At 38.1% G+C, this 27982-nt stretch overlaps 3 protein-coding genes and 1 long non-coding RNA gene across 4 annotated transcripts in view; 3 read left to right on the forward strand and 1 right to left on the reverse strand.

The window, feature by feature from the left end:
• LOC124384009 overlaps positions 1 to 23350 on the reverse strand; it is a 55418-nt gene extending 32068 nt beyond the window's left edge. Inside the window, exon 1 of the long non-coding RNA XR_006925325.1 lies at positions 23266 to 23350. This is a non-coding gene — a long non-coding RNA (uncharacterized LOC124384009). The remainder of the gene's footprint in view (positions 1 to 23265) is intronic.
• Positions 608 to 3207, forward strand: LOC124384002 (C-C chemokine receptor type 5-like). Its single transcript, XM_046846442.1, has 2 exons — positions 608 to 716; positions 2024 to 3207. The coding sequence occupies exons 1-2, from the start codon at positions 644 to 646 to the stop codon at positions 3055 to 3057; spliced, it is 1107 nt and encodes a 368-aa protein (XP_046702398.1). The 5' UTR covers positions 608 to 643; the 3' UTR covers positions 3058 to 3207.
• Positions 6384 to 8277, forward strand: LOC124384003 (C-C chemokine receptor type 5-like). Its single transcript, XM_046846443.1, has 2 exons — positions 6384 to 6481; positions 6909 to 8277. The coding sequence occupies exons 1-2, from the start codon at positions 6424 to 6426 to the stop codon at positions 7949 to 7951; spliced, it is 1101 nt and encodes a 366-aa protein (XP_046702399.1). The 5' UTR covers positions 6384 to 6423; the 3' UTR covers positions 7952 to 8277.
• Positions 14367 to 16733, forward strand: si:cabz01093077.1 (C-C chemokine receptor type 4). The gene is made up of 2 exons (XM_046846446.1): positions 14367 to 14477; positions 15234 to 16733. Exons 1-2 carry the CDS (start codon positions 14413 to 14415, stop codon positions 16249 to 16251), a joined length of 1083 nt encoding a protein of 360 aa, XP_046702402.1. The 5' UTR covers positions 14367 to 14412; the 3' UTR covers positions 16252 to 16733.
• Positions 23351 to 27982: the final 4632 nt, after the last annotated feature.

Genomic DNA, 27982 nt, shown 5'->3' on the forward strand with positions numbered 1-27982 from the left:
GATGGCTCCTGCTGTAGGTTTTTATTATTTCAGGTACAAAAATAAAACCTGCACTGTTTAATCAAAAAAGAATATAAGCATTTAACTATTTGCCTGGTGCCCGATCTTATTTTTTATTACTAAACATCTTTGTTGCTTGTTATAAAGCACTATTGAGAATGTTATTGAATTATTACTTAAACTCTACTAAAACAGTATTTTTAAACATTTTCCTCCCATTGATCATTTGAGTAAATTATTAAAGGCACTGCAGTCAAATTCCATTTCTTTTTATTCACTTCTTTTTTCTTGTTGAATGAATCATTGAATATCGACTGAGTGCTTCTCAGTATACGATTACCACAGAGATAAAGAAGCACAACACATCAAGAGCTCTGCTTTAGACGCAGATGTTCAGGTTAGCTGTGGAATGTAACCTGAAGGCACAACAGCGTGATAAAAGATTAAGGTGGCACAGATTTGATTTGAGGACAATATGTATGTATTCAACACAATTTTAATGTCATGGTATTTGGAACTTTTAACAAAGCAGCTTGAGCTGGAAAAGATTTTTTAAAGATGTGTAACATTCTGTTGTTAAACTAATATTTCTCTCATTAGGATAAACCCCACCTCAGGAAATTATAACCCAGCCTACTCTTATATGCACTTCCACAGCCTACTTTCAGTTAATCTGAGACGGACGAGAGACAGAACAATGCACTTCAACATGACAGGTAGGTGGAAGGTTTTCAGTTATTTATTTATTGATTTATTATTTTAATTGTAAATCGCTCCGTCCCATAACACCATCATTGTTTCTATGAGTAAAGTGTGTTTATTACTTTAAACTACTTTCACACAGTCAAGTTTATTTCTATTGCGCATTTCACAACACACATTAACTCAAAGCAGCTTTACAGAAATTAACAGTGAAGGTGAATGGTGTGTGTTTATCCCTGATGAGCAGCATGGAGACTGTGGTGAAGGAAAAACTCCCTTAGATGTTATGAGGAAGACACCTCAGAGGAACCGTCTAAAAAAAAAAAAACTCAGTCTGGAGTAAATTATTAAAACAAATATTTATTTTTAGCTTCCAACAGGGGGCAATACAGCACAGCACAAACAACCTCCCGTATTACTATATATATATATATATATATATATATATATATATATATATATATATATATATATATATATACATACACACACACACACACACACATACACACAGACACACACACACACACACACACATTTGCACTACACAGAGTTATAGTAGATACACTAAATAAAATGTGACTCCAGTAAAAGTTTCTCTTTAAACTTTCACTGGAGTAAAAGTACAAAAGTTTTTGTCTTCAAATGTTCTTCAGTCTCCAAAGTAGTGATTTATTATAACTCTAATGTTCCTGTTATTATTTTTATCACAAGATTCTTCACTTAATCACCTCAGTTTCTGTGTAAAGACTCGAATGTGACTCTCAGCACACTGATCTATTAATAGAATGAGATTAATGACTCAAACACTGATTGATTTCTATTATAATGATCATGAACACAAAACCTTCTTTAATAAAACATGTAAATGAGGTCACGTGTGTGGTGGTGAGTTCGAGTCTGGAGTTTCTTCATCATTTATTCCTCTCTAAATGTTCTGCTTGATGTTGAACTGATGCTGAACTGTATGTTGGTGATCAGTAGATGCACCGAGTGCCGATCAGAACACGTGTAAAACAGAGCGTGCGCTCGATCCTGATTGGTGACTCGCTGCGTGTTTCACCAGTTACGTTTTATAAACCACAAATAAATAAAATAAACAACTGACTTCACTAAATGAAGTAAACATTGAAATGTAGTAAAGTTACAGTAAAAATCTCCCTAAATAGAAACACTTCAGTGAAGTACAGATACGTGAAAAAGCTGCGTAATACAGTGAGGAATTACATTCACTTCGTTACTGTCCAGCGCTGCTGTATTTATATATACATACAGTCTATTTTATGTAATTAATTGCTGAATGTTTGTTTTTCACAAACAGCTGAGGACTACTATGATTACAATGAAACTGACCTGGTCTGCAGTAACAACAATGTAAGTGTCTTCAGCCTGGTGTTCCTCCCTACCATCTACAGCATCGTCTTCATCGTGGGCTTCGTCGGCAACGCTCTGGTGTTGTGTGTCCTGGTCAAGTACCACCAAAGGTCAAACGTGACAGATGTGTGTCTCTTCAACCTGGCCCTTTCAGACCTCCTCTTCCTGATCTCACTGCCTTTCTGGGCTCATTACGCTGCCGTCTCTGACTGGATCTTCGGGAGCTTCATGTGCCATGCGGTAACAGGGTTCTACATGCTGGGATTCTATGGAAGTGTCTTCTTCATGATCCTCATGACCTTGGACCGCTACTCTGTCATTGTCCATGCCCATAATTCCCTCTTCTCCAAGTACCGGTCCGTCAGAGCTAGCATAGCTGTGGCTATGTTTATGTGGGCACTTAGCTTAGGAGCTTCTCTGCCAACCATCATTTTCTCCCAAGTGATAAATGACTCAAATGTATTAATGTGCAAAGAGGAATATCCAGAAGAGACATTCTTGTTGTTATTCTCTTACATTGAGATGAACCTCCTCGGTTTGATTATTCCTCTCTCCGTGATGGTGTTGTGCTACTCGCGTATCATCCCCATCTTAATGGCCATGAAATCTCAGAAGAGACACAAAGCTGTCAAGCTCGTCCTGGTCTTGGTCATTGTTTTCTTCCTCTTCTGGACGCCCTACAACATCGTCCTCTTCATGAAGTTCCTGCGTCAGTTTGGCTACATGGCCAGCTGTCAATGGGAGGAGAACCTGAACATGGCCACGCAGTGGGTGGAAACCTTAGCGTTCAGTCACTGCTGCCTCAACCCCATCATCTACGCCTTTGTAGGGCAGAAATTCAGGAATTCCATACTGAAGATATTTAAACAGTGGTTTCCTATTTGCTTTGGTCGATGCTCTATAATTGTCAGTGAGATCTCAGAGAGGAGAAGCTCTATGTACTCAAACTCCTCAGTGGTTTCCAGCACGAAGATTGTGTAGCATCAATTAACATCGGTTATTCAGACAATCTCATTTTTAAATCTATTTGATCAAATCTAATTATGTAGTTTAATAATGAGCAATCACATAATATTGATTATTTTAAAGTGTTATTAAATCTCATTAAAAACAGGTAATGTTTTATTGTTATATATTTGTTGATAGTATAATTCTAGCGATATTTTGGCCCACTGTACAGATAAGCATTGATGAGATGCATAAAATAGTTTTGTCTTGGTGATGTGATGTGGCCTGATGAGAAACAGCATTATTTTTATAATTTCAGGTGATTGTTTTCCAAAAAAAAAAAAAAAAAAAAAAAGCCTAGCATTTATACATTACACACATATTTAGATATTGTTAAGTAAGTGGAATTGAAATTGTAATTCTTTTTTATTACTATGCTTGTTTATTGAACGCCTCTTGAGTCATAGCTCTCATCTGAAGTCCTGGGAAGTAAATGTCTGTCCTACAGTCAACATTTTTACCTGCCAGTATCCCAGCTGATATTTCTAGCTACCAGAAGATGGCAGTGCAGCACATTCTTGAATTCTGTTGGTAAACAATGTTCTGACCCAGTAAGCACCAGTTCTAAGTGGTTTAAGGTCAGGTATGAAAATGACAGAACTGGTCTGAGGTGACTCTGACAACTAATAACCACAACAATTCATCCAAAAAGCATCTCAGAAGAGTTTTTAAAAGAGCATTATTTGCAGAGCTTCACATAATCAAATGTTTGGAAAAGTCAGTCATTTTATAGCTTTTGTGCATTTTTAATAGATACATTTTAAATAGATATTACTCTGCATCTGTTAATGACAAGCCCATGTTCTTCTAAACTATAATACTGGGTTTTATTATGTAATTTTCATACATGTATACACTATATATACGCAACGGTTTATGCATCACATTCCAGGTTTTTATTTATTTGCCCACTCTTCTGGGAAGGCTTTATACTAGATTTTGGAATATAGCTTTAGATATAGCTAACATTCTGTATAACGAGTCAGACTGAAGACAAGTACGGAATAATGTCCTGAAGGGGCAGTTTGGAACGCCAGTGTCATATTTTGATGAATGTTACTGGTTTGATTATTAATATTACACTGAAGGGGTTTTATAGTGCATAATATATAGTTAGGCCCAGAAATATTTGGACAGTGACAATTTTGTTATTTTTAACAATAACATTCAAAATACAGTTCTAGAATTAATATGGGCTTAAGAGGAATTTCAGCTCTATTTCCAGGGACTAGAAGTAACTGAACAATTGCCTCAAAAGCTATTTCATGGGCTGTTCCCTCATTTAACCATCATCAACCGAGCAGATAAAAGGTCTGGAATTGATTCCAGGTGTGGCATTTCTGTTGCAACATGTGGTCAAAACAACTCTCAATGAAAATGAAACAGACCATCGTTAGATTGAAAAAAACTGAAGAAATCCACCGGAGAGATAGGAGATATGTTAAGGATTGCCAAATCAACAGTTTGGTAAATTCTGAGGGGAAAAAAGAGCGCACTAAAGAGCACAGTGGTGGATGATCGCAGGATCCTTTCCGAGGTGAAGAAAAACCCCTTCACCACATCCACAGTGAAGAACACTCTCTAGGAAGTAGGTGTATCTACCATAGGTCTGAGTCTACCATAAAGAGAAGACTTCATAGGAGCAAATACAGAGGGTTTACCACAAGGTGCATTAATCAGCCTCAAAAACAGAAATGCAGATTAGACTTTGCCAAAAAGCATCTAAAGCAGCTGGCCTAGTACTAGAACAGCATTCACTGTGCCGATAAAACGAAGATCAACCTGTACCAGAATGATGGGAAAAGGGAAGCATGAAAAAGGCTTGGAACAGTTCATCCTCTGTAAAATATGTTGGAGGCAGTGTGATGGCATGGGCCTTTATAGCTTCAAGTGGCACTAAATCATGAGTGTTTGTTGATGATGTGACAGAGGACAGAATCTGCCGGATGAATTTTAAAGTGTATAATGACATACTTTCTGCTCAGATTGAGCCAAATGCTGCAGAGGTGATTGGACGGCGCTTTACAGTACAGTGACCCAAAACATACTGCTAAAGCAACCCAGGAGTTTTTTAAGGCAAAGAAGTGGAATATTCTGCAATGACCATGTTGATTACCAGATCTCAACCCCATCGAGCATGCATTTTATTTGTTTAAGACAAAACTTAAGGCAGAAGCAACAAACGACAGCTGCAGTAAAGGCCTGGCAAAGCATCACAAAATAGGGAACCCCGCGTTTGGTGATGTCCATGGGTACAAGACTTCAGGAAGTCATTGTCTCCATAGGATTCTCGTCAAAGTACCAAAAATTGACATTTTATTTATTTTATTTGTCCACTTACTTTTGAGCCCCTGAAATGAGGTAACTGTATTAAAATAGTTGCAATTCCTAAATGTTTCATAGGATTATTTTTATAAACGTAAAAATCTTCTTCATTTGCACCTCAGTTGTTTCATTTCAAATCCATGTGGTGGCATGTGTAGCCCAAATCATGGAGATTGTGTCACTGTCCAAATATTTCTGGGCCTGACTGTAGACTCGAACTCTTCTAACTATTGCCTTAACAATGAATCAACTACGACTTGAGAATTGTTGATGTCTCAAACCTTTCACATTGTTCACAATATGTCAGGATACTTTAATGTTAAGGACTTGACACTTTATCCCTCTGTATATTAATATAGTATAGAAATAATCATCATTACTCTCATTACTCTATTGTTCACTGCTCGTTGTTGTTTTAATCATTGTTAAAAAACCACTTATTTAAAACAGGTCACATATTGACGAGGTTTCCTTTCTCTCTCTCCGTCTTATAACATACACAAAATAATTGGTTTAACTCTAATAGCTTGTTTGTACTTACAGTTACACAATCAGTGATTTGGTACCACAAAAGTTTCACACTTCAGACAACTGATTACATGACACAACATTTCTAAGAAATAAATAAAGAAGTGGACCATTTGAGACATGCAGAATATAACCGGTCACAGCACCAGGACTGTTTTTTTATATCTCTTCTTCTCGAATAAAAGGATTTGACATCATTAAATTTTACATGTATCTGCAAACTTTGTACTCATGCTTATTAAAGTTTGCCTTTTTATGCATCTTGCCTTCCTTGAAAATGTAAACCATAAACAAAAAAAACATTTAAATGGGGTATTTTTTGTACATGATTGTGGTAAGATTGGGCGAGAATGGGTAGGACTCTGCACTAAATCATATTCAAAATTTCAGAACAGAATGACGCCTCAGGAAATTGCTCAGTCTCTTATCAGATCAAACTCTAATGTACAAAGCTTATTTGACAGTCAGCTTTTGAACTAATGAGACATGGAGTACTCCAACAATACTACATCCCTCAGCAATATGCCAAACTCCAACAGTACAAGTAAGTGAAAGTTCTCTCGTAATGCTTAAAGTCCTGCTGCATTAAAATGTCTAATAGTGTATTTATTTTCAAAAAATCTATTTGGTTTTGCGAAAAGTAATAACAGGTACCTTACATTGATAACACAATTATTTTTTTTAATAAACTATTTTAAATAAAAACTAAACTGTTAGTCCGGAAATTGTCCAATATTTTCATGGATTTTGATGCTCTTAAGTTCTGCAGCCCAACAGAACTTTATTCTGATTCTCAGCAGACCTGTTTAAATCTGACTGCGTCTAGAGTCTATTAAATACCGCTGATATCTCCAGCTACCAACAGAGTACACTACAGAATATTTATTTTCCAGTTCAGGAATTTTCGCTTGTGTTTTCACCACAGTAAGACCATTCAGTAATGCATTATAAATGTTTGTTTCCTTTAACAGCTGATGACTACGCTTCCTACTACAGCCTAGAAGAAGACAACGATAAGCAACAGTGCAACAGCAGTATAAAGAATTTCAGCAGAGTGTTCCTCCCTACCCTCTACAGCATCGTCTTCATCGTGGGCTTTATTGGCAATGCTCTGGTGTTGTGTGTCCTGGTCAAGTACCACAAAAGATCAAATGTGACAGATGTGTGTCTCTTCAACCTGGCCCTTTCAGACCTCCTCTTCCTGATCTCACTGCCTTTCTGGGCTCATTACACCGCCATAGCTGAGTGGATCTTCGGAAGCTTCATGTGCCATGCGGTAACAGCGCTCTACATGCTGGGATTCTATGGGAGTATCTTCTTCATGATCCTCATGACCATAGACCGCTACACCATTATTGTCCATGCCCATAATTCCCTCTTCTCCAAGTACCGGTCAGTCAGAGCTAGCATAGTGCTGATTTTGTTTACATGGGCACTTAACTTGGGAGCTTCACTTCCTAACATCAGTTTCTCCCAAGTAAAGAATGACACAAATGTATGGACATGTGGAGTGGAGTATCCAGGAATAGCGTGGATGTCATTCTCTTACATTGAGATGAACGTCCTCGGCTTGATTATTCCTCTCTCTGTGATGGTGTTCTGCTACTCGCGTATCGTTCCCATTTTAATGACCATGAAATCTCAGAAGAAACACAAAGCTGTGAGGCTCATCCTGGTCTTGGTCATTGTTTTCTTCCTCTTCTGGACGCCCTACAACATCGTCCTCTTCATGAAGGTTCTGCATCACTTGGGCTACATGCAGAGCTGTAGGTGGGAGCAGGACCTGAGCATGGCTACACAGTGGGTGGAAACCATAGCGTTCAGTCACTGCTGCCTCAACCCCATCATCTACGCCTTTGTGGGGCAGAAATTCAGGAATTTGGTTCTGAAGATCCTGAAAGAGTGGTTTCCTCTTTGCTTTGGTCGCTGCACAACAATCGTCAGTGACTTTTCAGAGAGGAGAAGCTCTATGTTTTCTCGCTCCTCCGAGATATCCACCACAAAGATTGTGTAGCCACAGGATGCTGATGGCAACGGGGGTTTATCAAAGGAAATCTCAAATCTGCAGATCTGCTCGGTTAAGCACGCCATTATTGCTGCAAAGATTTTGGTTTTCTGAAAGTATGTCATGGCTTTCAAAAGTTACTTCAATTTTTCGTCTTTGTTTAAAGTAAGTCACTTGATTTTTGCTGTTCCACAAACATAGCTCGCTTTTTTATTTTTTTATTTGTAGCTGCTCGAACGACATGCAGCGAAAACACAATGTTAAATACAACGTTTCATACTGAGCAGCTGAATTATGTTTATTTTTATGTAAATAAATATTAATCATTCACACAATCATTCACAATCGTATCTGTTCTGTCCAACAAACTGACATGATTACAGATCATGCATTCACATAATACTTTTAGGAACTCAAGCCTTTTAAGAACTTTCACAAAGCAAGAGAAGGGTCTGTGTGGGAGAGGGCAATGTGAGAAAAGAAGTAATGCAAAGGCTCGAAATGATTGACAATGAGCAATACAAAAACACCAAAGCAAAGATCTGGGTCACCACATGTCAAGTTACAAAATAGTATTTTTTTAGATTTCACTGCAGAGAATAGGTCCTTCAGAAATGTTGTAACCTTATGGCAGTGGGATACTTAATAGAAGATCCGATCCAAAACTCAGCCCCACCAAGTCATAAAGCACTTTAAACACTGCAACATATAACAGATGAGCAGATACATTCTAAAAAACTAATTTTTCACTAATAGTTTGTCCCTAAAGAGAGAGAGAGCTAGAGACAAAGGTGGTGTGGACAAACTGAGACCACATAAAGTTGAGACATTAAGAGCAACGAGACTAAAAAGGAAATCAATTCCAAAAAAGTACCAGGAAAATGTATTCTAAGTTTATCAAGAAGTTTATTTTGTTGAAGTTATCATCTGATAAAGACACTACTGGCTTTACCATCCACAGTGATCTCATGTGTTCTCAGATGCAAAATGTCTCGGTAGTAAATTCATGGGAAAAAAAAATTCTCTAGCCAAATTAATGAATGTATCACTGTCCTATATCTTGCAACCCAGATTGTGAGATAGCAATGTCAACATCGTCTAGTCATGATCCACCCTGATGCCCTACTTCTGAACAGTTTCCTTCACTGCTGCAGAAAACAGCTCCACATAAGCATCTTAAAGATACATGACGCTAAACTTTGTCTCATATGTTTTTTTTTCCACGATAGCTGATATATGATGATTTTTTTGGCCGACGCCCCCTTCTAAATAAATGTTAATTAGTAAGAAGTGATACAGAAAATTGCTTAAATTAAACATTTAATGAACAACACAAGTCTTTCCAATCAGTGCACTTGTGACCAGGTTATGGTACCTGAGCCTGCCTTTAGTCTAAACTACAGCTGTTTGAAGGTTTGCTAAAAAGTCAGATCCAAAATGTTCTTCTCATTCTCTCTTCAAAAGTAGCATCACATTTAAGTAATGAAATATATAAGGCTAGATTAAGCATGCAGGACACAGCTGTCAGGTGGTTTGTGAGCTCCAGTCGGATGGTTTCAGCAGTGTTTGCCGATTCTGCAAAGGAATTGGTGGCAAAGCAAGAGAAAGAGAACTCCTATTGGCTATTTAGCTTAAAAAAAAACAAAAACAAAAAAAAAACACAGAACTGACTAAAGCAAACAATGATGGAGTAAAGAGGGAACGCACACTGGTCTTTGCAGCGTAGCAGACATGATAAAAAAAAGCTACACAAATCCATCAGTAACGATCAGGGCAGGTGGAAGGAGTAGTCTTATTATTAAGCAGGTGCATGTACATTCTGTGCTTGTGTGACAGAACATACCTCTCCTATAACAGCAGGTGGCAGTAGTCTGTATTCAGCATCCAAACAAGGAAACTGGAAGAGCTAGAACTGTGAATGTATAATATGAGCAGCGTTCACACCTGACACAATCATTTGTAACGGATTCGTGTAGATTTTTTTCAATCGGCTGAAAAACAGCTAACTCCGTCCGAATAGAGCCAACGTTTCAGAACACACGGAAAAAACTAAAGCCGAGCAACACTCAAACACCACCTGACATTGCCCTACGGCGGACGGCCAGCTTGTGGTGTCCAGGGCTTTAACCAATTAGCCTTTAGCACAGATTTTGAGACTCACTGCTGAAATGCTTTATCTAAATTTAAATGTTAACAGTTCCTGAGAAAAGTGGACTACATACACAATTTAAACATCTTTAAACAGAAGACACTTTGAGCTTTACTTTATATTATTCAAAGTTGATCTTGATCAAAAAGATATTAAGTTATAGAAAGTTATATATGATGAAGTACCATGAATTTTTTTTTCTTCATATATAAATACATGAAATCAGTTCTGGAGCAATCCAGAAAAGTACTGGGTTAAAAGCCACATGTCTCATGAGTTTATATTTTACGTTTAATGAAGATTTTCATAACAAATGAGATTCCTACAAATATTTATCTGAGACTGTGTCTGATCCTTTTCTCCTCCCCCTGTTTGAGAGACACCTGCTAAACTCAGATGATCATTTATACTCTATTCATACAGTCTGCATATTAATGAGCTGCTGATCAGTAAAGGCTTTTGTTCTACATGTTTGGATACTGATATTGAGTTGGTGTTCATACTGATGACCAGGAAGCAGACAAGCTCTTGTTTTACAGTCATGACTATTCATATTGATGTGCAGCCATTCCAATCACAACACCACACACACACACACACACACTTGCTCTTGTTTTACAGTCATGGCCATTCCAATCCCAACAATACACACACACACACACACACACACACACACACACACAGCATTTCTCTTCTAAAAACAAACGGGCAATAAAACCTATAAAATCATATAAATCTGTAAAGGCAGATATATTGTAGCAGATGTGTACAGATGTAAAATCGCATCTCAATGCAGATCTCCAAGTCTCTGTTGTTACTCCGCCCACAAGAATATTTTTCTCATCGTTGCTTTGTGCAAATCTCTGATAAAACAACTGATTGGACTGTACATTTTTTTTCTTTGTTTTCTTTTTTTTTGTAAATAAAGTCCAGTTACTCCGAGCTGAAACAGCTGTTTGTGCTGAACTGAGAGCTGCATCACTTCCTGGTTCATGAGCACATGATTAGAGTTTGTAAAAAGTACTAAAACTCACACACACGTAAGAAATAAAATCCTCCCATATATCGTTAGAGTCCTGCACTTACTGGCTACATTTTCCATCAGCCATTTTGGTCCCTGGTGGTCTAGTGGTCTCTCACCGCTGCGGCTCAGGTTCGATCCCCAGTCAGGGAACCAACCCCAGCCACTCTTAGTGCCGGTCTCAAGCCCGGATAAATGGGGAGGGTTGCGTTAGGAAGGGCATCCAGCATAAAAACATGTGCCAAATCAAACATGTGGCTGATCCGCTGTGGCGCCCCCTAATGGGAGAAGCCGAAAGAAAGTTTATTTTGTTTCCATAATGCTACTGGCTGGAACTAAAAGGTTTGAAATTAAAGGTGGTGCAGAACAGAACGTCACAACACCTGCCTATAGAGAGGAGACTCAACCCAAGATTCCACCTCTTTTCCTTTTTTTTATTTTGTGGTCTCAAGCATTTTGTACCACTATATTCTACCAGCCATATTTATTTTTTTACCACCGAGATATCATTTTTTTATGCGAATGTTATTCCTAAACATATACAAACACTACACCAATTAAAGTCCTGTGACATAAACAAAAGAATAAACATCTAAATCACAACACTATTGTTTGTTTGGAGCAGAAATGCTTTACAGCATGTTGTTTACTGGACCCTTATCTTTCCTAATAAAGCAGATCAGCAGCAGTGGATGTGTTTGTGACTCGTTATTACAATAATAATGTGTGTAGTGCGGTTTTTGATGCATGTTGTTGTTGTGTACTGCTCACACACATTCAGCAAATACATTCATTATACGTTTTCCATTAAAAACAGAGATCTGAAATCGCTTTAGCAATTTTCAGTATGACTTCCTAATAATGAACTCCTAATAATAACCCATTGTCATGTTATAACTAGTAAACAAACCGTAAAAAGTAATCATCCATAAGATCAGAGGGGTAACAAGAGTCTTGTGCAATCACAATGTTTTGAAATGTCCTGCAAAGTTTCACAATGAATATGGGTTGGGTTTACACTGTATACTGCTGAGTCAGGAACTGATGAACAGAGGTGTGTTACAAAGCTCTGGGGCCACTGCCTTAAGTTGATGCTGAACAGTGTAACAGTAATCATTAATGTAACAGTAATGGTTCATTTAAAGAAACAAAACACAGTTTTGCAAGACTGCGAAAGCTAAAATCCAGACTGGAAACACCGAACATGCAAAGATACATACCAACAATAAAGACGCTGCATTATATACACTGAATTAATTATTCTTAGTGTGTAGAGAACTAAAAACTAATGACTGCTGATTATATTTCTAAACCGGGACAAAGCAGAAGAAAAGTATTATAGGTGAGAAAACATGCATGTGTGTGTGTGTGTGTGTGTGTGTGTGTGTGTGTGTCTGCACACAAACAAAGCAAAGCAGAGAGTAGGTGTGAATTGTTACACACTCCACCCTTGAGCGTATGTGCTGCTGTCTGAGTGATAAAATCACGAGAGAGAGAGAGAGAGAGAGAGAGAGAGAGAGAAAGCATGTGAGAGAGGGACTGAGTGATGGTGAGAGAGAGAGAACGCTATAGAGAGAAAGCCAGGGAGCGCGATATAGAGAGAGAGAGAGAGAGAGAGAGATCTGTCTCTCTCTCTGTTTTTCTTTACCAAGAAAAACAGAGAACCAGTTAATTTTATCATATGTACATAAACACAAAAACAGATCCGCCCCCAAAGCAGACAAACACAACAAAACAAAAACAAAACCCAAAACAAAAACAGTAGAAAGTGTATCATTGACCATAAAATGAGATGATGTTTTAAATGAGTTTAATTTAAAGCTCTGTATTTTTAGAGTTTCCAGATAGATGCAGAGGGTCTGACTTTCCCTAAATTAGGGGAAAGAGGACGAGTGAATGAACATGTAATTGTAAAGTGTGATTTGTCATGAAAACATGAATGCTGGAAAGCACGGGTTTTTCAGTAATAGGAGAACTGGACATAAAAGTCCAGATTTAGCTGTGTGAGGTATCAAGTGATCTGCATCTGGTGTACTGTAAAAAGTCAATCAAAGATGGAAAGTACCTGGGATTTTTATTCGATTTAAATGTTTAGGAGAAGATGCTCTGACCAGCAAAGTGTACACTCAAAACATTTTTTGGTGGATTTGACTGGCGTCAGGTTGCTGCCATTCCACTCTATTCCTCGACAGATGGGAGTTTATGATGAATCACCCGATGGAAAAGTAGCGGCTGACAACAAAGGACACTCTAGACTGGTAGGAGAAATGTTTGAGGAAAATGTATATTTACTTCACCCAGGACATGTAAACAGTGGGATCAGTATGTCCTCATAGATCTTGGATAGATATTGAGTTGTTCCATATGGTCTTCCATTTGTTCGTATGCATGTGTAAATCTACATGGTGATAAAACACAGAGGCAACTCTGACAATTTCTCGAACATATTCAATGGTCTCCTGGAATGAAAAAGAAATCTAAAAATAAAGTAATTAATAATGTTTATCATGTATTCTATGGTAAATGTTAACTAAATGACTGTTTCCTAATTTGGGAAAGATGGAAAGTTGTTTTGAAACTTTGTCAGCGCGCTTCTCAGTCACAACAGACACATTTCAAGAAAGTTTCACTGCAATCGAGTCGATTCAGCAAACCGAATCAGGTTGTTTTGTTGAATGTTTTGCATACTGCCAATCAAACCTACCAAACTAGAAACAAATTGCTGAACCAAATCTAAATGAATTTACTGGCAGGCATGTGATGGGTTTTCTAGTTTTTAGGACACAGTGATAGAAATAACATTAAAAAGAGAGAGGCAGATGAAGAAAGGATAAAGTGATAGCAGTGAAAATTGCTTACATTACTGTTAGGTCATTTCAAGAAAAAGCTCTGACTAGCACCGTGTTTAAAAGGTCAAAATATGACTGATTACTAAGGCTTTCATTAGCAAAGCATTGTACAGTACGACAGATAAATAAAATGGCCTAAAGAGTAAAGCTGGGGGTGGGGGGGGGGATCTCACATTTCTGACTAGAAAGCATTTGCCTAAGCGTAAATGAGTCAATCTCTAGATGTAAATGATCTAATCTTCTCTGCTGGAATTTCTGAAGTGCATCCACAACTTGCAAATGGCAGGAAGTCTCATCTCGTCTTCCCCCAATTGTACTTCTGAGAGATATAGAAAGAAAAAAAAAAAAAAACTCATGCACATACTCATACAGGCACATTTTACAGGAAACTTGCTCACGCTAGAGTTCAAGAAAAACAGCAAGTCGAGATGCCCGTGTCTCACTTGCATGTATGCATAGGACACCGATTATCAGACGAGAGGACGAGATTATTTCCACAATGGAGAGCACAGAAAGGTAATGCGACCTCTTAATCTGTATCTGTGCGTTAATCTGTGTGTGTGGAAGTAGTGATCATAATACAGGAACTCGTACTCAAAACCACAATGATTAAAGAATGTTCACGAGTAGCAAGATTGTGGTGGGCTTGTTAAGGGGCTGGTGGTTTTGTAGAAGGAGCATGTGTTGTGGTTTGGTTTTCATAGTTGGAAGATAAACTACAGTTTGCTCCTTCATATTTCCACCTTGGATAATTATTTAAATTAATGTTATAAATTTAACAGATTTTATTCATTTAATAATTTATGATTCAGGCTGAAGTAATAATAAGTCATGCAGAAAATGTGAATGAAGCATTTGGAAAGGATCATTTGAACAGGACAAAGCGATCTGATACATTTGTAATATATTTAATTAGATATATAAAAAAGTTTCCCTTTAAAAACCGTACTTTAGTGATATATAACAATAAAAATAACCCCGTTCATATCTAAATGTAAATTACTCGACTGTTTCTGAAATAAACACTAATTGTATACAGTGTAGTATCTCCAGAACAACAACCAAATACTAGCAGAAAACAAAAGAAAACTGCATTGGAAATTATTTTCCACCAGTAAAAATGAATCGTTGTGAAGGAAATGGTTTAAAAACAAATGGAAAAAAATCATGATGCTCCTTTTCCGTGATTCAAATTTTTTTCAGGCTTCTTATGCAAATAAATGTCTCTAAAATGTTTCCTCCTAATGATGAATACATTTTTGTATATTTCAGAATGACCACTACGGAGATGTACAGCACAGCAGATTACTATGATTACACAGAACCTTGCATTCAGGAGTCTGCTTTGAACCCGATGGCCATGGCTGCCGTCTTCTACCTGGTTTTTGCCCTTGGGCTTCTGGGTAACAGCATGCTGTTGTGGATGCTGCTGAAGATTATGCGAATCAAGACCATGACAGATGTGTGTCTGCTGAACCTGGCCGTTTCCGACCTGATCACCGTGTTCTCGCTGCCCTTATGGGCGCTTTCTACCCAGGGACATTTACCTGATGCTGATTGGCTCTGCAAACTCATGGTCGTTACCTATCAGCTGGGCTTCTACAGTGGTATACTTTTCGTGATGTTAATGAGTATCGACCGCTATTTAGCCATTGTCCACGCAGTGGCATCACTGGGAGCAAGAAATTTGCGTTACGCCGTTACCGCTAGCTTTGTCATCTGGACCGTTTCCTTCTGTGCTGCATTTCCAGCATCCTATTTCCACAAAATGATTAAGGATGAGAACCTCGTGGCACAGTGTGAATGGGATCCCGGCAATGGATCAGTCAAGACGTGGAAGCTGTTACTGAATTTCAGCCAAAACACAGTAGGACTCTTCATCTCCCTGCCAGTCACAGTCTACTGCTACGTCAGAATTATGCTGGTGCTCAGAAGGGCAAAGAACTCCAAACGAGGACGTGCCATGAAGTTAATTTTTGCTATCGTCGCTGTATTTGTGGTCTTCTGGGTGCCGTATAACCTGGCCGTATTTTTGCAGACACTGCATGACTTGGAAATCAATTATGCATGCAACAGCAATAACCAGATAATAACTGCCCTGTCCGTGACTGAGGCCATCGCGTTAGCCCACTGCTGTATCAACCCCGTCATCTACGCTTTCGTGGGAGAAAAATTTAGGAAATGTCTGTCCAAAGAGTTTTCTAAATGGCTACTTTGTGCAAAGTTTTACAAACCAACATCGACATATTCCAAAACCTCTGAAAATGAAACATCCAACACACCGTTATAAGAGAACTGATTTTACATATACATGATCAGACATAACATTATGACGTTAATATATTATGAGTGGTGAAGTGAAGAACACTGAAGATCTCTTCATCATGGCACCTGTTAGTGGGTGGATTTATTTATCAGGCAGCAAATGAACATTTTGATATCAAAGTTGATGTTAGAAGCAGGAAAAATGGGTGAATGTAAGGATTTTAACCAGTTTGACGTCTAGACGACTGGGTCAGAGCATCTCCATCACTGCAGCTCTTGTGGGATGTTCCTGGTCTGCTGTGGTCAGAATCTATCCAAAGTGCTCCAAGAAAGGAACAGTGATGAACCGGCGACAGGGTCGTAGGGGACGAGGCTCGTTGATGCACTCGGGGAGTGAAGGCTGGTCCGTGTGGTCCGATCCAACAGACAAGCTCCTGTAGCTGAAACTGCTGAAGACGTTCATGCTGTTGATGATCGAGGGGTCACGACTGTGTTTTAGCAGCAAAAGCGGACCAACACGATATTAGGCAGGTGCTCATAATGTTATGTCTGATCAGTGTGTGTGTTTTTATATATATATATATATATATATATATATACACATACACACACACACACACATACACACACACACACACACACACACACATATACATATGCACAATATGTTGAAAAGTTTGTAAACACCTGACCATAAGATTTGTATGTGTTTTCTGAAATTCCCATTCCACATTTAGTTATCAGTTGCTGTAATAATATAACCTCCATTCTTCTGGGAAGATGTTCCACAGATTCATTTTGTACATATTTCATTTTATATATATATATATATATATATATATATATATATATATATATATATATATATATATATATATATATATATATATACATATATATATATACACACACACACACACACACACACACACAGTACAGACCAAAAGTTTGGACACACCTTCTCATTCAAAGAGTTTTCTTTATTTTCATGACTATGAAAATTGTAGATTCACACTGAAGGCATCAAAACTATGAATGAACACATGTGGAATTATATATGGAATTATATACATAACAAAAAGTGTGAAACAACTGAAAATGTCATATTCTAGGTACTTCAAAGTAGCCACCTTTTGCTTTGATTACTGCTTTGCACACTCTTGGCATTCTCTTGATGAGCTTCAAGAGGTAGTCACCTGAAATGGTCTTCCAACAGTCTTGAAGGAGTTCCCGAGAGATGCTTGGCACTTGTTGGCCCTTTGCCTTCACTCTGCGGTCCAGCTCACCCCTAAACCATCTCGATTGGGTTCAGGTCCGGTGACTGTGGAGGCCAGGTCATCTGGCGCAGCACCCCATCACTCTCCTTCTTGGTCAAATAGCCCTTGATGCCTTCAGTGTGACTCTACAATTTTCATAGTCATGAAAATAAAGAAAACTCTTTGAATGAGAAGGTGTGTCCAAACTTTTGGTCTGTACTGTGTGTGTGTGTGTGTGTGTGTGTGTGTGTGTGTGTGTGTGTGTGTGTGTATATATATATATGTACACACACATACACGTATATGTATACACACACACACATACATACATACACACACACACACACACACACACATATATATATAAACTGTACATACTTTTAAATAAATCTATATATACTATATATACTATATTACATTAGCCTTACACATAATCTTTTAATTTAAACACACACACATGAAAGCAATGGATCAAATATTATATTTGTATTAACAATAACTAATATAAAAAAGGATTTTTACTTAAAAATCCATCTCCTTTTGTTTTATTATGACTGGAGTCACACTATTTTAAAGTGGGAAAAAGAAAGTGATCAAATTAAGTTGACATAATATACTTTACCATTTCAAGAGTACTTTTTTTTACTCTTTTTTTTTTAGCTTAGTACAGTGGTTTATACACTATATATATAAATTATATGACTGTGATTAATATTAAAAAAAAAAAAAAAAAAGAAATATGAAAGAATTGCCCAGTGCATTACAGAATTGCATCATTGCAGAGTCATGCTCTTCTAAGTGCACAAGCCACAAAGGTGAATGTTTTGAAAGATTCGCTGTAGAGCACAAAACTGTTCAAAGCCGGATTTCCTGCACATCACTCTTTGTCGCTTTCTTACAAGAAAACCTGTCTAATGTGCATGTTACAAATAAAAAGGATGCCTTGAAGGAAGAAGCTCATCAAAAGTAATGAGAAGAAGCATGTCAGAGTTTGTAGAAATCTATAGAATCTGCTATTTGAAGGTCAATAAGGATAAGTAATAAGGATTTTGTGATTGGCAAATTGTAAACCACTGAAGGAGATTTGATCAACTTCCTCCACCTGTGTTCTGGCCTGTGGATTTGTGAGGCCTTGAGCGAGATCATGAGCATAAGCCCCTAATCCACAACTCGACCCTGAACTACAGCTCACAGTGCTAAAAAAAAGCAGCACTTTACAGTAGACATTTTTCAATTCTTTTGAATGTATATAAACATCTATATGTTTTAATACAAACATGAACTTACAAGTGTGTAATTATTAAAAACTAATTTAAAGAGTGAAAACAGCATATTAGGCAAAAAGGTTCTGATTATCTGATTATGAAGTATGAAGGTGACGGATCTTTTCCTGTGTAATATGTTGTGACTAAATTTCACAGAACAATCTTCCTGAGAAACAGGATTGTGTTGCAGTATGTAAATTATGAACAGAGAAAAGCATTACCAACAGGAACGCCCACAGCGAGAGAACTCTTACTACACGTACACTCTCAGCATAAGTGTGGGGTTACGTGTGGACTCTTACCACATCTTCTCATTTAAACCTCACAAAATATCTTTACTTCAATGTGGCATCTAATGGCTTGTTTTTCTGACAGGTACAGTAACTCTGCTTGGTGTCACTGCTTCATGCTTCTATCCTGCTCTTGAAACACACACTTTTTCCATGACTCTTCATAGCAATCTTTAACTTTGTTTTCTTTTTTTTTGAATGAGTGGATTGGAAATTCCCTCAGCAAACAATTATGCATAAGTCTATAATACAATAAAGGTGCAAAGAGCAGCTTTACCTGCACTCTCTACATCTGAGCCTACATTTTAGAAGAAAAAAAGATGGAGTTGAAGATTATCAGGCCACTTCCTTGCTGTGAACAAGTTTTGATTTTAATCAGTGCAGCCATTGGCATCAAAGAGCGGATTTGGAACAGTTCTGAGAAGTCAGAGGTGGTGTCCTCATTTTGTAGATCATTTTATCAGCATCACTATCAGCATCCACACACAGAATAGATGGGATTCTAGAACAGTCAATCGCTCACAATCATGCAGCAGTCAAAACGGCTTTAACTGAGACTACTTTCATTTACACTTGATTTCAACAGCATTGATCTTCTCACAGAAAATCCATGTAGTAATACTGATGCTGGTCAAAGTCTTAAAAAAAATTAGAAGCTCCAAACTTTTATACCATTTAATTATGTTACACACTGCCACCACGATCGGTTGTATTAGAGATCACATTCTGAGAGGAATGGATTTTTATCAGCAGGAGTGCGACCTGAAACATGATTCAAATAACAATATGTGTAAGAAGAATGCTTATCTTGAAGAGAAGTGAGTAACATCACTTACACAGAAATCTTTTGCCATAACTGGGCTCACCTTAAACAACTTCTGTCTGGAGGATTTTCTGCTTGTGTGCAAATTTTTTACTAACGTGTGTGTGTGTGTGTGTGTGTGTGTGTGTTTTTGTACACGCTTGTACATACAGATTAAACTGTGGAGGTGTTTTTAACTGTGATGATTAAAAAACATGAGGTGAGGTACGCAGTTTCAGGTCATATGCAAATCAGTTGTTGACAGGTGTGTACAGTCAAGTGCAGCCTTTAGTGCAGCAGAACATGAAAGGAACAAAGAGGTGGAAGTGGTAGGGGGTGGGCTGCTGTTTATCAGTCTAGCAGCTTTAAAGTAGAGTCTAGAAAAAAACTTCTTACTTCTCAGGTGTTGTATCTCTGCTGCACTGGTGAGCCGTGTATTTGGTACCTGGACCTTCATTGTGGACGTACTCGACTTAATCCACCTTTTAATACACCACTATCACACCACCATTATAAAAACCATCAATACACTCCAAACCTCCACACTACAACCACAACTGTGCACCTACAACATCTGGAGCAGTTCACAATCAATATTTGTCTAATAATATGACAAAAACATTAAAATTAAACAAGATAGCTTCAGGGTTGGTGACCTCACGATGTCAAGCTTTTCTTCAAAATGGAATTCTTAGTATGTCCAAATTTATTTCTTTTCCTCCGTAGGCATTAAAAAGTCTAACTCTGACGTATGAACGTGTGCAGAGCTACACACGTGTTTTACCAGTCGAACTCGGCTGTAACAGTTTCCCTCTAAACAACCAATCAGAGGACAGAACAATGCTGACGCTATTCTGGGCCAGTGAGCTGCCCTGTGAGGAGAATCTGAAATCTGATTGGTTAAAGAAACAGAGCTGTTGGTAATATTCTCTATGGTAAAAGTCCAGCAGTACTGATTCTGAAGGCTCTTAGCAGATTAGATTCACATGGAAGCAGGCTGAAATCTGATTGGACAAAAAATCTACATCCACATAAACGTACTGAAGCAGTGCAGCCGAGAGAAACACTACCACATGAAGAGAAGAAACTGATTAATAAATTAATACAATTTGATGGAACAGATATTAGAATTCAGGTTGTAAATGTAGGTCAGTGTTTCTGAAAGTGTTTAGAACAGCAGAGAAGATTTCACTGGCCCTGAACACCCACCACTGCTCTGCTGATATAACCCATTATTCCAAAACTTATAAAAAATGGTGCTGCGCCACTAAACCCTGGTTTTTCCTTTATGTTGTATTATGAAGGCTCAGACAGTCACGATTGCAATTTATGAAGTCAGACACAACATACACAGGGTAGAGGCCATAAATAGGACATCAAAACAAGAACAAAACTTGTTATAGACTGAAAGTAAGACAAATAGTGCCAGAACCTCATAGTGTTTCTATGAATAAATGCCCTTCAAATAGTCAGCAAGAATGTGTGAAGAGAGAGACTGAAAACAGGTCTGTGTGTGTGTGTGTGTGTGTGTGTGTGTGTGTGTGTGTGTGTGTGTGCGTGCGTGCGTGTGTGTGTGTTTGGTCTGCAAGAGTCATAAATGTAGACTGTGTGTTGGTGGGGTTTTAGAGCTTCCACGTTATCATTCTTCTTACAATCAGACTAACGATTTTTCATTCAACAAAACACGTGCATATACAACAAAAACAAAAGTTCTTACTAACGTGTTTTTAAAAAACATTTAGTTTACTAAGTCTAAATACTCAGGACAAGACCCACTCTATGTCTTTGCTCTCAATCTTGGTTAATTGATTAAACAAACAATTAGTAGCTTAATAAATAACATAACTAGTCACATTCCGAGTGCTGGGTTTTCCCCGTGAAGCCTGCATTTACAATAAACCAACATAAAAAACAACGCTGTTGATGGGAAAAAAGCAAGTCACATTAAAGCTGAGGAAAATCATTATTGTACAAAGGCAACAGAACAGTGTGGAATGCCCTGGAGAGGAGAAATCAACTGCTGGTAGACCAATATCCAGACATCAGCCAAGAAAAAGAAAACACACAACAAACTGTGTGAGAGACACCTGCTAAACTCAGGTGATCATTCAGACTCTATTCATACAGTCTGCATATTAATGAGCTGCTTTTGTTCTACATGTTTGGATATTAATATTGAGTTAACATTCATACTGATGACCAGGTAGCAGACAAGCTCTTGTTCTACAGTCATGGCCATCCCAAGCCCAACAATACACACACACACACACACACACACACACACACACACACACACACACACATAAACTTACTTTTCAAGCATTTCTCTTATAAAAACAAACAGGCAATAAAACTAATAAAATTGTATAAAGCTATAAGGAGATTTATTGTAACTCACAGATGCAGATCTCCGTCTCTGTTGTTGCTCCGCCAAAAAAAATATTTTCCACATCGCTGCTTTTTTTTGCAAATCTCCAATAAAACAACTTATATGATTTTCTTCCTTGATTCTTTGTTTTTTTTGTAAACAAATCCAGTTAGCACGAGCTATAAACAGCTGTTTATGTTGACCTGAGAGCTGCATCACTTCCTGGTTTGTGTGCACGTGAGTTTGTAAATAGTAATAAAACTAAGATTCTCACACGTGGAGAATAAACTCCTCCCATATATCGTTACATTTCTGCACTTATTGGCTACATTGTCCATCAGTCATTTTGTTTCCATAATTTTACTGGCTGAAAATAAAAGGTGTGAAATGAAAGGCGGGTCATAATAAAACATGAGACACCTGAGAGAGAGAGACTCCACCCAAGATTTCTCCTCTTTTACTTTTATTATTATTATTATTATTATTATTATTTTGTTACCGTTTTGTAACACTATATTTTACCAGCCATATTTGTTTTTGTCACCAAGATGTCGTTTTTTATGTAAAATTATTCGGAAATATAAAAACACAAACACCAGCCGAAGTTCTGTGACGTAAACAAAAGGACTAAACATCTAAATCACAACACTATTGTTTGTTTGGAGCAGAAATTATCTTTCCTAATAAAGCAGATTAGCAGCAGTGGACGTGTGTGTGTGACTCGTTATTACAATAATAATGTGTGTAGTGCGGTTTTGATGCATGTTGTTGTTGTGTACTGCTCACACACATTCAGTAAATACATTCATTATACGTTTTCCATTAAAAACAGAGATCTGAAATCGCAGCGTGAGACTGAGAGCTTTAGAATGATGTATAGTGACTCATGTTCCTCTTCTCCATTTTTATTGAATCTATTGCTAAACTTTATCACCTGAGAACACTGGGATATTAGTTGCGCTCACGCGACCACGAAGCCTAAGAGGTTAAATAAAATGGGACTGAACGCACAGCAGTATTAAATTATCTCGCGACTATAAACGTTTATTATTACTCACCAGGAGTTTAAGATGATGTGTTGAACAGAAACGTGTATTAAACCGAATAAATATGTAGCATGTAGTCCTCCTGGGTATAGTTCCATACACCAGCCCCGTCTAAATGGCAGAGGAGGCGGAGTCACAGCTATTTATAATAATAATAATAATCTGAGCGTCACACAAAAAAAGAAACATTTGAAATTCTTTACACCAACATAAAATATTCAGTGTCCAAAAGCAGGTCTAATCTGTCAATTCCATTTATTTTTATTTATAGACCCAGATTTCATCACAAATGTAGCTCCTTCTTTACACAAAGCATTATTATTATTTGGTGACTTTAATATTCATTTTAATAATCAGGAAGACTCCTTAAGAGCAGCAGTTGTGTTTATTCTAGATTCAGTACAATTAATCAGAATGTTATAGGACCCACTCATAGTGGAGACACACTCTTGATTTAATACTAGCATTTAAATTAAAGAAGAAATTGTAATAATTCCATAGTCTGCAACTATTTTAGATTATCTCTTCTTTTTTAAAATCCGCCTCAGTCACTGCATCAGTACCTCACCACGTTGCCGTGATAAACATGTTCACATCAGTTACAGCAGCGCGTTTTATCAATAATCTTCCGGAAATGACGATATTAAATAGATCTCCGTCTGACCTCACAGAGCTCCACTGGGCCACTAAATACCTAGAATCAACATTCCATCACACTCTAGATAATGGAGTTACCCTAAAAAAACAAAATGATCAGGGAGAAAAAATATATATATTTAAGAACAACTTTTTTTTCATTTATTTCCTCATCAAAATCATCAACCTGCATTCTTGATCCCTCACCTACAAGTTTCCTCAAACAGATCATTCCAAAGGGAATTGAACCTGTTTTAAAATAATGAACTCTTCCATTAGCACTGGTTTTGTATCTAAATCCTTCAAACTGCAGTATCAACCCCCTAATTAAGAAACCTGACCTTCACCCTGTCAGCTGTCCAACTACAGTCCAATATCAAACCTCCCCTTAATCTCTAAGATTCTAGAAAAGGTTGTAGCACAGCAGTTCTGCTCACATCTACCGAAGAATAACATGATAAAATGTCAAAAGTCAAATCTTGACTGACAGAATCAGTCAGGATTTCGGCCTCATCATAGCACAGAGACGGCGCTAGTTAAGGTGGTAAATGACTGTTATTGGCCTCTGATCAGGGTTTTGCAGCTTTTGACACCATTGATCATAATCTCCTGCTTGCTAACCTTGAGAACGTTGTTGAAATAAAGGGAACAGCTCTCTTCTGGCTCAGGTCTTATCTGACTGATTGCTATCAGTTTGTTTATGTAAATAGTGAGTTCTCCACACTCTCTGAGCTAAAATGTAGTGTTTCACAAGGATCTGTCTTAGGCCCACTGCTTTTCTCTTTATATATGCTGCCTCTGGGTGAAATTATACTTTAGCATGGTATTAACTTTTATTGCTATGATGATGATACACAGCTGTATATTTCAGCAAAGCCAGATAAGAAAGATCAGCTTAACAATGTTGCTGTCTAGAATCTGACGCCTATGCTGCTATGGTGAGTCTTGCCGGACTCCCCAATGGTGTCCTTAACTTTCATACAACAATAAGGAGACTTTATAATCCAAATATCCTTCTCTCTGTGCTACCCCTCTTCTCTTCTTTCTCTCTATCTGCCTGTCTATCGGCCTGCCTTTGGATTGGGTTCTCTTCGTCACCGTCACTGCACTTCAACATTGTTTTTCTGTAATACATTTACATTCGGTGCCACACAGATGAGGATGAGGGTCCCTCTTGAATCTAGTTCCTCTTAAGGTTTCTTCTTTATGCATCTCAGGGAGTTTTTCCTTCACCACAGTCGCCACTGGCTTGTTCATTACACTTATAAAGAACATCTCATTCATTCTTTATCACCACATTATCTGTGTAAAGCTGCTCTGAGACAATGTTTATTTCTGAAACTGCTATACAAATAAAAGTGAATTAAACTCAATTGAATCCGTCTTCATACCCCTCTGTCCTCTACATGTGACTCTGTCACACCAACTACCTGCATGTCTTCCCTCACCACATCCATAAACCTCCTCCTTGATCTTCCTCTTTTTCTCCTTCCTGGTGTCTCCATCCTCAGCATTCTCCTACTGATATACCCCATGTCCCTCCTCTGCACATCTCCAAACCATCTCAATCTCACCTTCCTCACCTTGTCTCCAAAATGTCCTACATGCGCTGTCCCTCTAATAAACTCATTTCTAATCCTGTCCATCGTCATCACTCTCAACAAACACCTCAACATCTTAAGCTCTGCTACCTCCAGCTCCACCTCCTGTCTTTTATTTAATGCCACAGTCTCCACTGTCATACACTTTCTTTAGATACACAAACATACACTGCAACTCTTTCTGACCATCTTTATACTTCTCCATCAATATCCTAATAGCAAATAATGTGTAACCTTGAAACCATACTGTTGCTCACAGATGGTCACCTCTCCTCTCAGCCTGGCTTCCACTACTCTATATCATAACTTCATGGTGTGACTGATCAACTTGATTCCCCTGTAGTTACTGCAGGTCTGCACATCTCATTCTTAAAAATGGGTACCAGCACACTTCTTCTCCATTCCTTACGCATCCTCTCACCTTCTAGAATTTTGTTAAACAATCTAGTAAAAACCTACATTGCATCTCTCCTAAACATCTCCATGCTTCTACTGGTATGTCATCTGGTCCAACCAACTATCCACTCATCCTCTTAATTTCTGCTCTCACTTCCTCCTTACTGATCAAGTCAATAAGCATTTATTGTCATTTCTACCATATAAATCTGATGCAGTACACAGTGAAAATGAGACAACATTCCTCCAGAATCCTGCTGCTACAATAAACAACACAGAGCTTCATCACACAACATAAAGCTACACAACAGAACACAGAGTTAAGGACTAAAGTACGTGTCCTTACTACATAAAGTGCATCGTGTGCAACCGAGTGCAAACAGTGCAGACAGACAACACAAAACAGTGTGCGACAAATACACAAAACACAGAATACACAATAGCGCCGGCCAGTAACCTGCTGTATACTATGATTATACAGTAGAATGTGCAAAAGAAGACTATAACCCAGAGTGTATTTAACACAATGTATTGCAAAAACAGCAGCAGCAGTCGAGAGGCGCAGAACAGCATGGAACAGTATAATCAAAATCAAAATAAATATAATATGGTGATGGAATGGATTAAGATGAGTAATGAGTGTGCTGAGTTCAGGTTGTACAGTTCAGTAAGTGTTCATTAAGTAAGTGTGTGTGTGTGTGTGTGTGTGTGTGTGTGTGTGTGTGTGTGTGTGTGTGTGTGTGTGTAATTACAGTACAGTTCTGTGTTGAGGAGCCTGATACTAAGGAGGGGTAATACTAATCCTATCCACTTACTTTTTACCTCCACTACACTCTTATTGTACTCTTCCTTCAGAATCCCTCCTACACCATTTCTCTTTCCATCCACACCATGATAGAACAGTTTAAACACCTCCAATGTTCCTGCTCTTACTCCCTTTCCTCTTGATCTCCTGAACACACAACATCTCTAACTTTCTCCTCTCCATCATATCAGCTCCCTCTCTCCCTTTACCCGTCATAGTACCAACATTTAAAGTACCAATCTGAACTTCCACTTCTCCTTTCCCTGCTGTCTCTGTAGACGTCTTTCTCCTCTTCTTCTCCTCCACTTCTCCTCCACTCTCCTCCACTTCTCCTTTCCCTGCTGTCTCTGTAGACGTCTTCCTCCTCTCCTTCTCCTCTTTCAGCCAACAGTTTCCACCGGTTACCTTTTGGCTACCTGTGGCAGTCGTTGGTAACCTGGGCCTCGACCGATCCGCTATGGGAGTTTGTGATCCTCTTATTTGATTTGACACGTTTTATGCTGGATGTCGTTTCTAATGCTTAGGAACAGAACTGAGTGCACTGACTTGTGCAACAATAATGGCTGGGTTTAGTGACTGATTCAGAACTCTGTAAAAAAACAACCATAATAACCACCAGTGTCATAACGCACAGTACCACATGCTCCATTATAAGTTACCTTAAATGTTTGGAAACAGTTTGTTGCTGACTAAAGCTTTTTTTTCTTAAGCTAATACACTAGGAAAGAAAACTAGCTGTAATGTGATCTCGATCGACCTATGAGGTGGATGGATGATCTCGGCAAAGGAGAAGTGCTCACTAACACAGATTTAGACAGATTTGTAAACAATATTTGAGAAAAATAGGACTTTTGTGTACATAGAAATAGTCTTAGATCTTTGAGTTCAGCTCATGAAAAATGCGGGCAAAAACAAAATATATATATAGTGTATATAGGAACACCACTGCAAAATACCCATGCACCAAAAACAGGACTACTGCCCTCCACTGGCTCAGGTCTTTATAACATGTTTTAGCAGATTACCTTCAGTGTGACACACTCTGTAGAAGTGATTTGTCTTTATCAAAAAACACAATGTCAATGTCACTAAAGGCAAAAAACATGATAAAAAAAACTCAAATATGGAGGTGATGTGAAAAAAAGGACACACACAACACATGATTTAATATAAAGTGCATAGATAAAGTGATCCTGTCCCTTTCTTCATATTAGACCTGCCTGATTCACCCTACCTCAGATTCTCCTCGGGATGGAGACCATGCAGTGCACCTGAAGAGGTCCTCCACATG

Source organism: Silurus meridionalis, chromosome 4, assembly GCF_014805685.1.
Source record: "Silurus meridionalis isolate SWU-2019-XX chromosome 4, ASM1480568v1, whole genome shotgun sequence".
Taxonomy (NCBI): Eukaryota; Metazoa; Chordata; class Actinopteri; order Siluriformes; family Siluridae; genus Silurus; species Silurus meridionalis.

Bases quoted from the DNA above. Each gene is read 5' to 3' on its own strand.
- LOC124384002 (XM_046846442.1), top strand. From the start codon at position 644: ATGCACTTCCACAGCCTACTTTCAGTTAATCTGAGACGGACGAGAGAC. The intron at 717-2,023 runs GTAGGTGGAAGG...TTTCACAAACAG, and splicing joins AATGCACTTCAACATGACAG to CTGAGGACTACTATGATTAC.
- LOC124384003 (XM_046846443.1), top strand. From the start codon at position 6,424: ATGGAGTACTCCAACAATACTACATCCCTCAGCAATATGCCAAACTCC. The intron at 6,482-6,908 runs GTAAGTGAAAGT...TTCCTTTAACAG, and splicing joins GCCAAACTCCAACAGTACAA to CTGATGACTACGCTTCCTAC.
- si:cabz01093077.1 (XM_046846446.1), top strand. From the start codon at position 14,413: ATGCATAGGACACCGATTATCAGACGAGAGGACGAGATTATTTCCACA. The intron at 14,478-15,233 runs GTAATGCGACCT...TGTATATTTCAG, and splicing joins ACAATGGAGAGCACAGAAAG to AATGACCACTACGGAGATGT.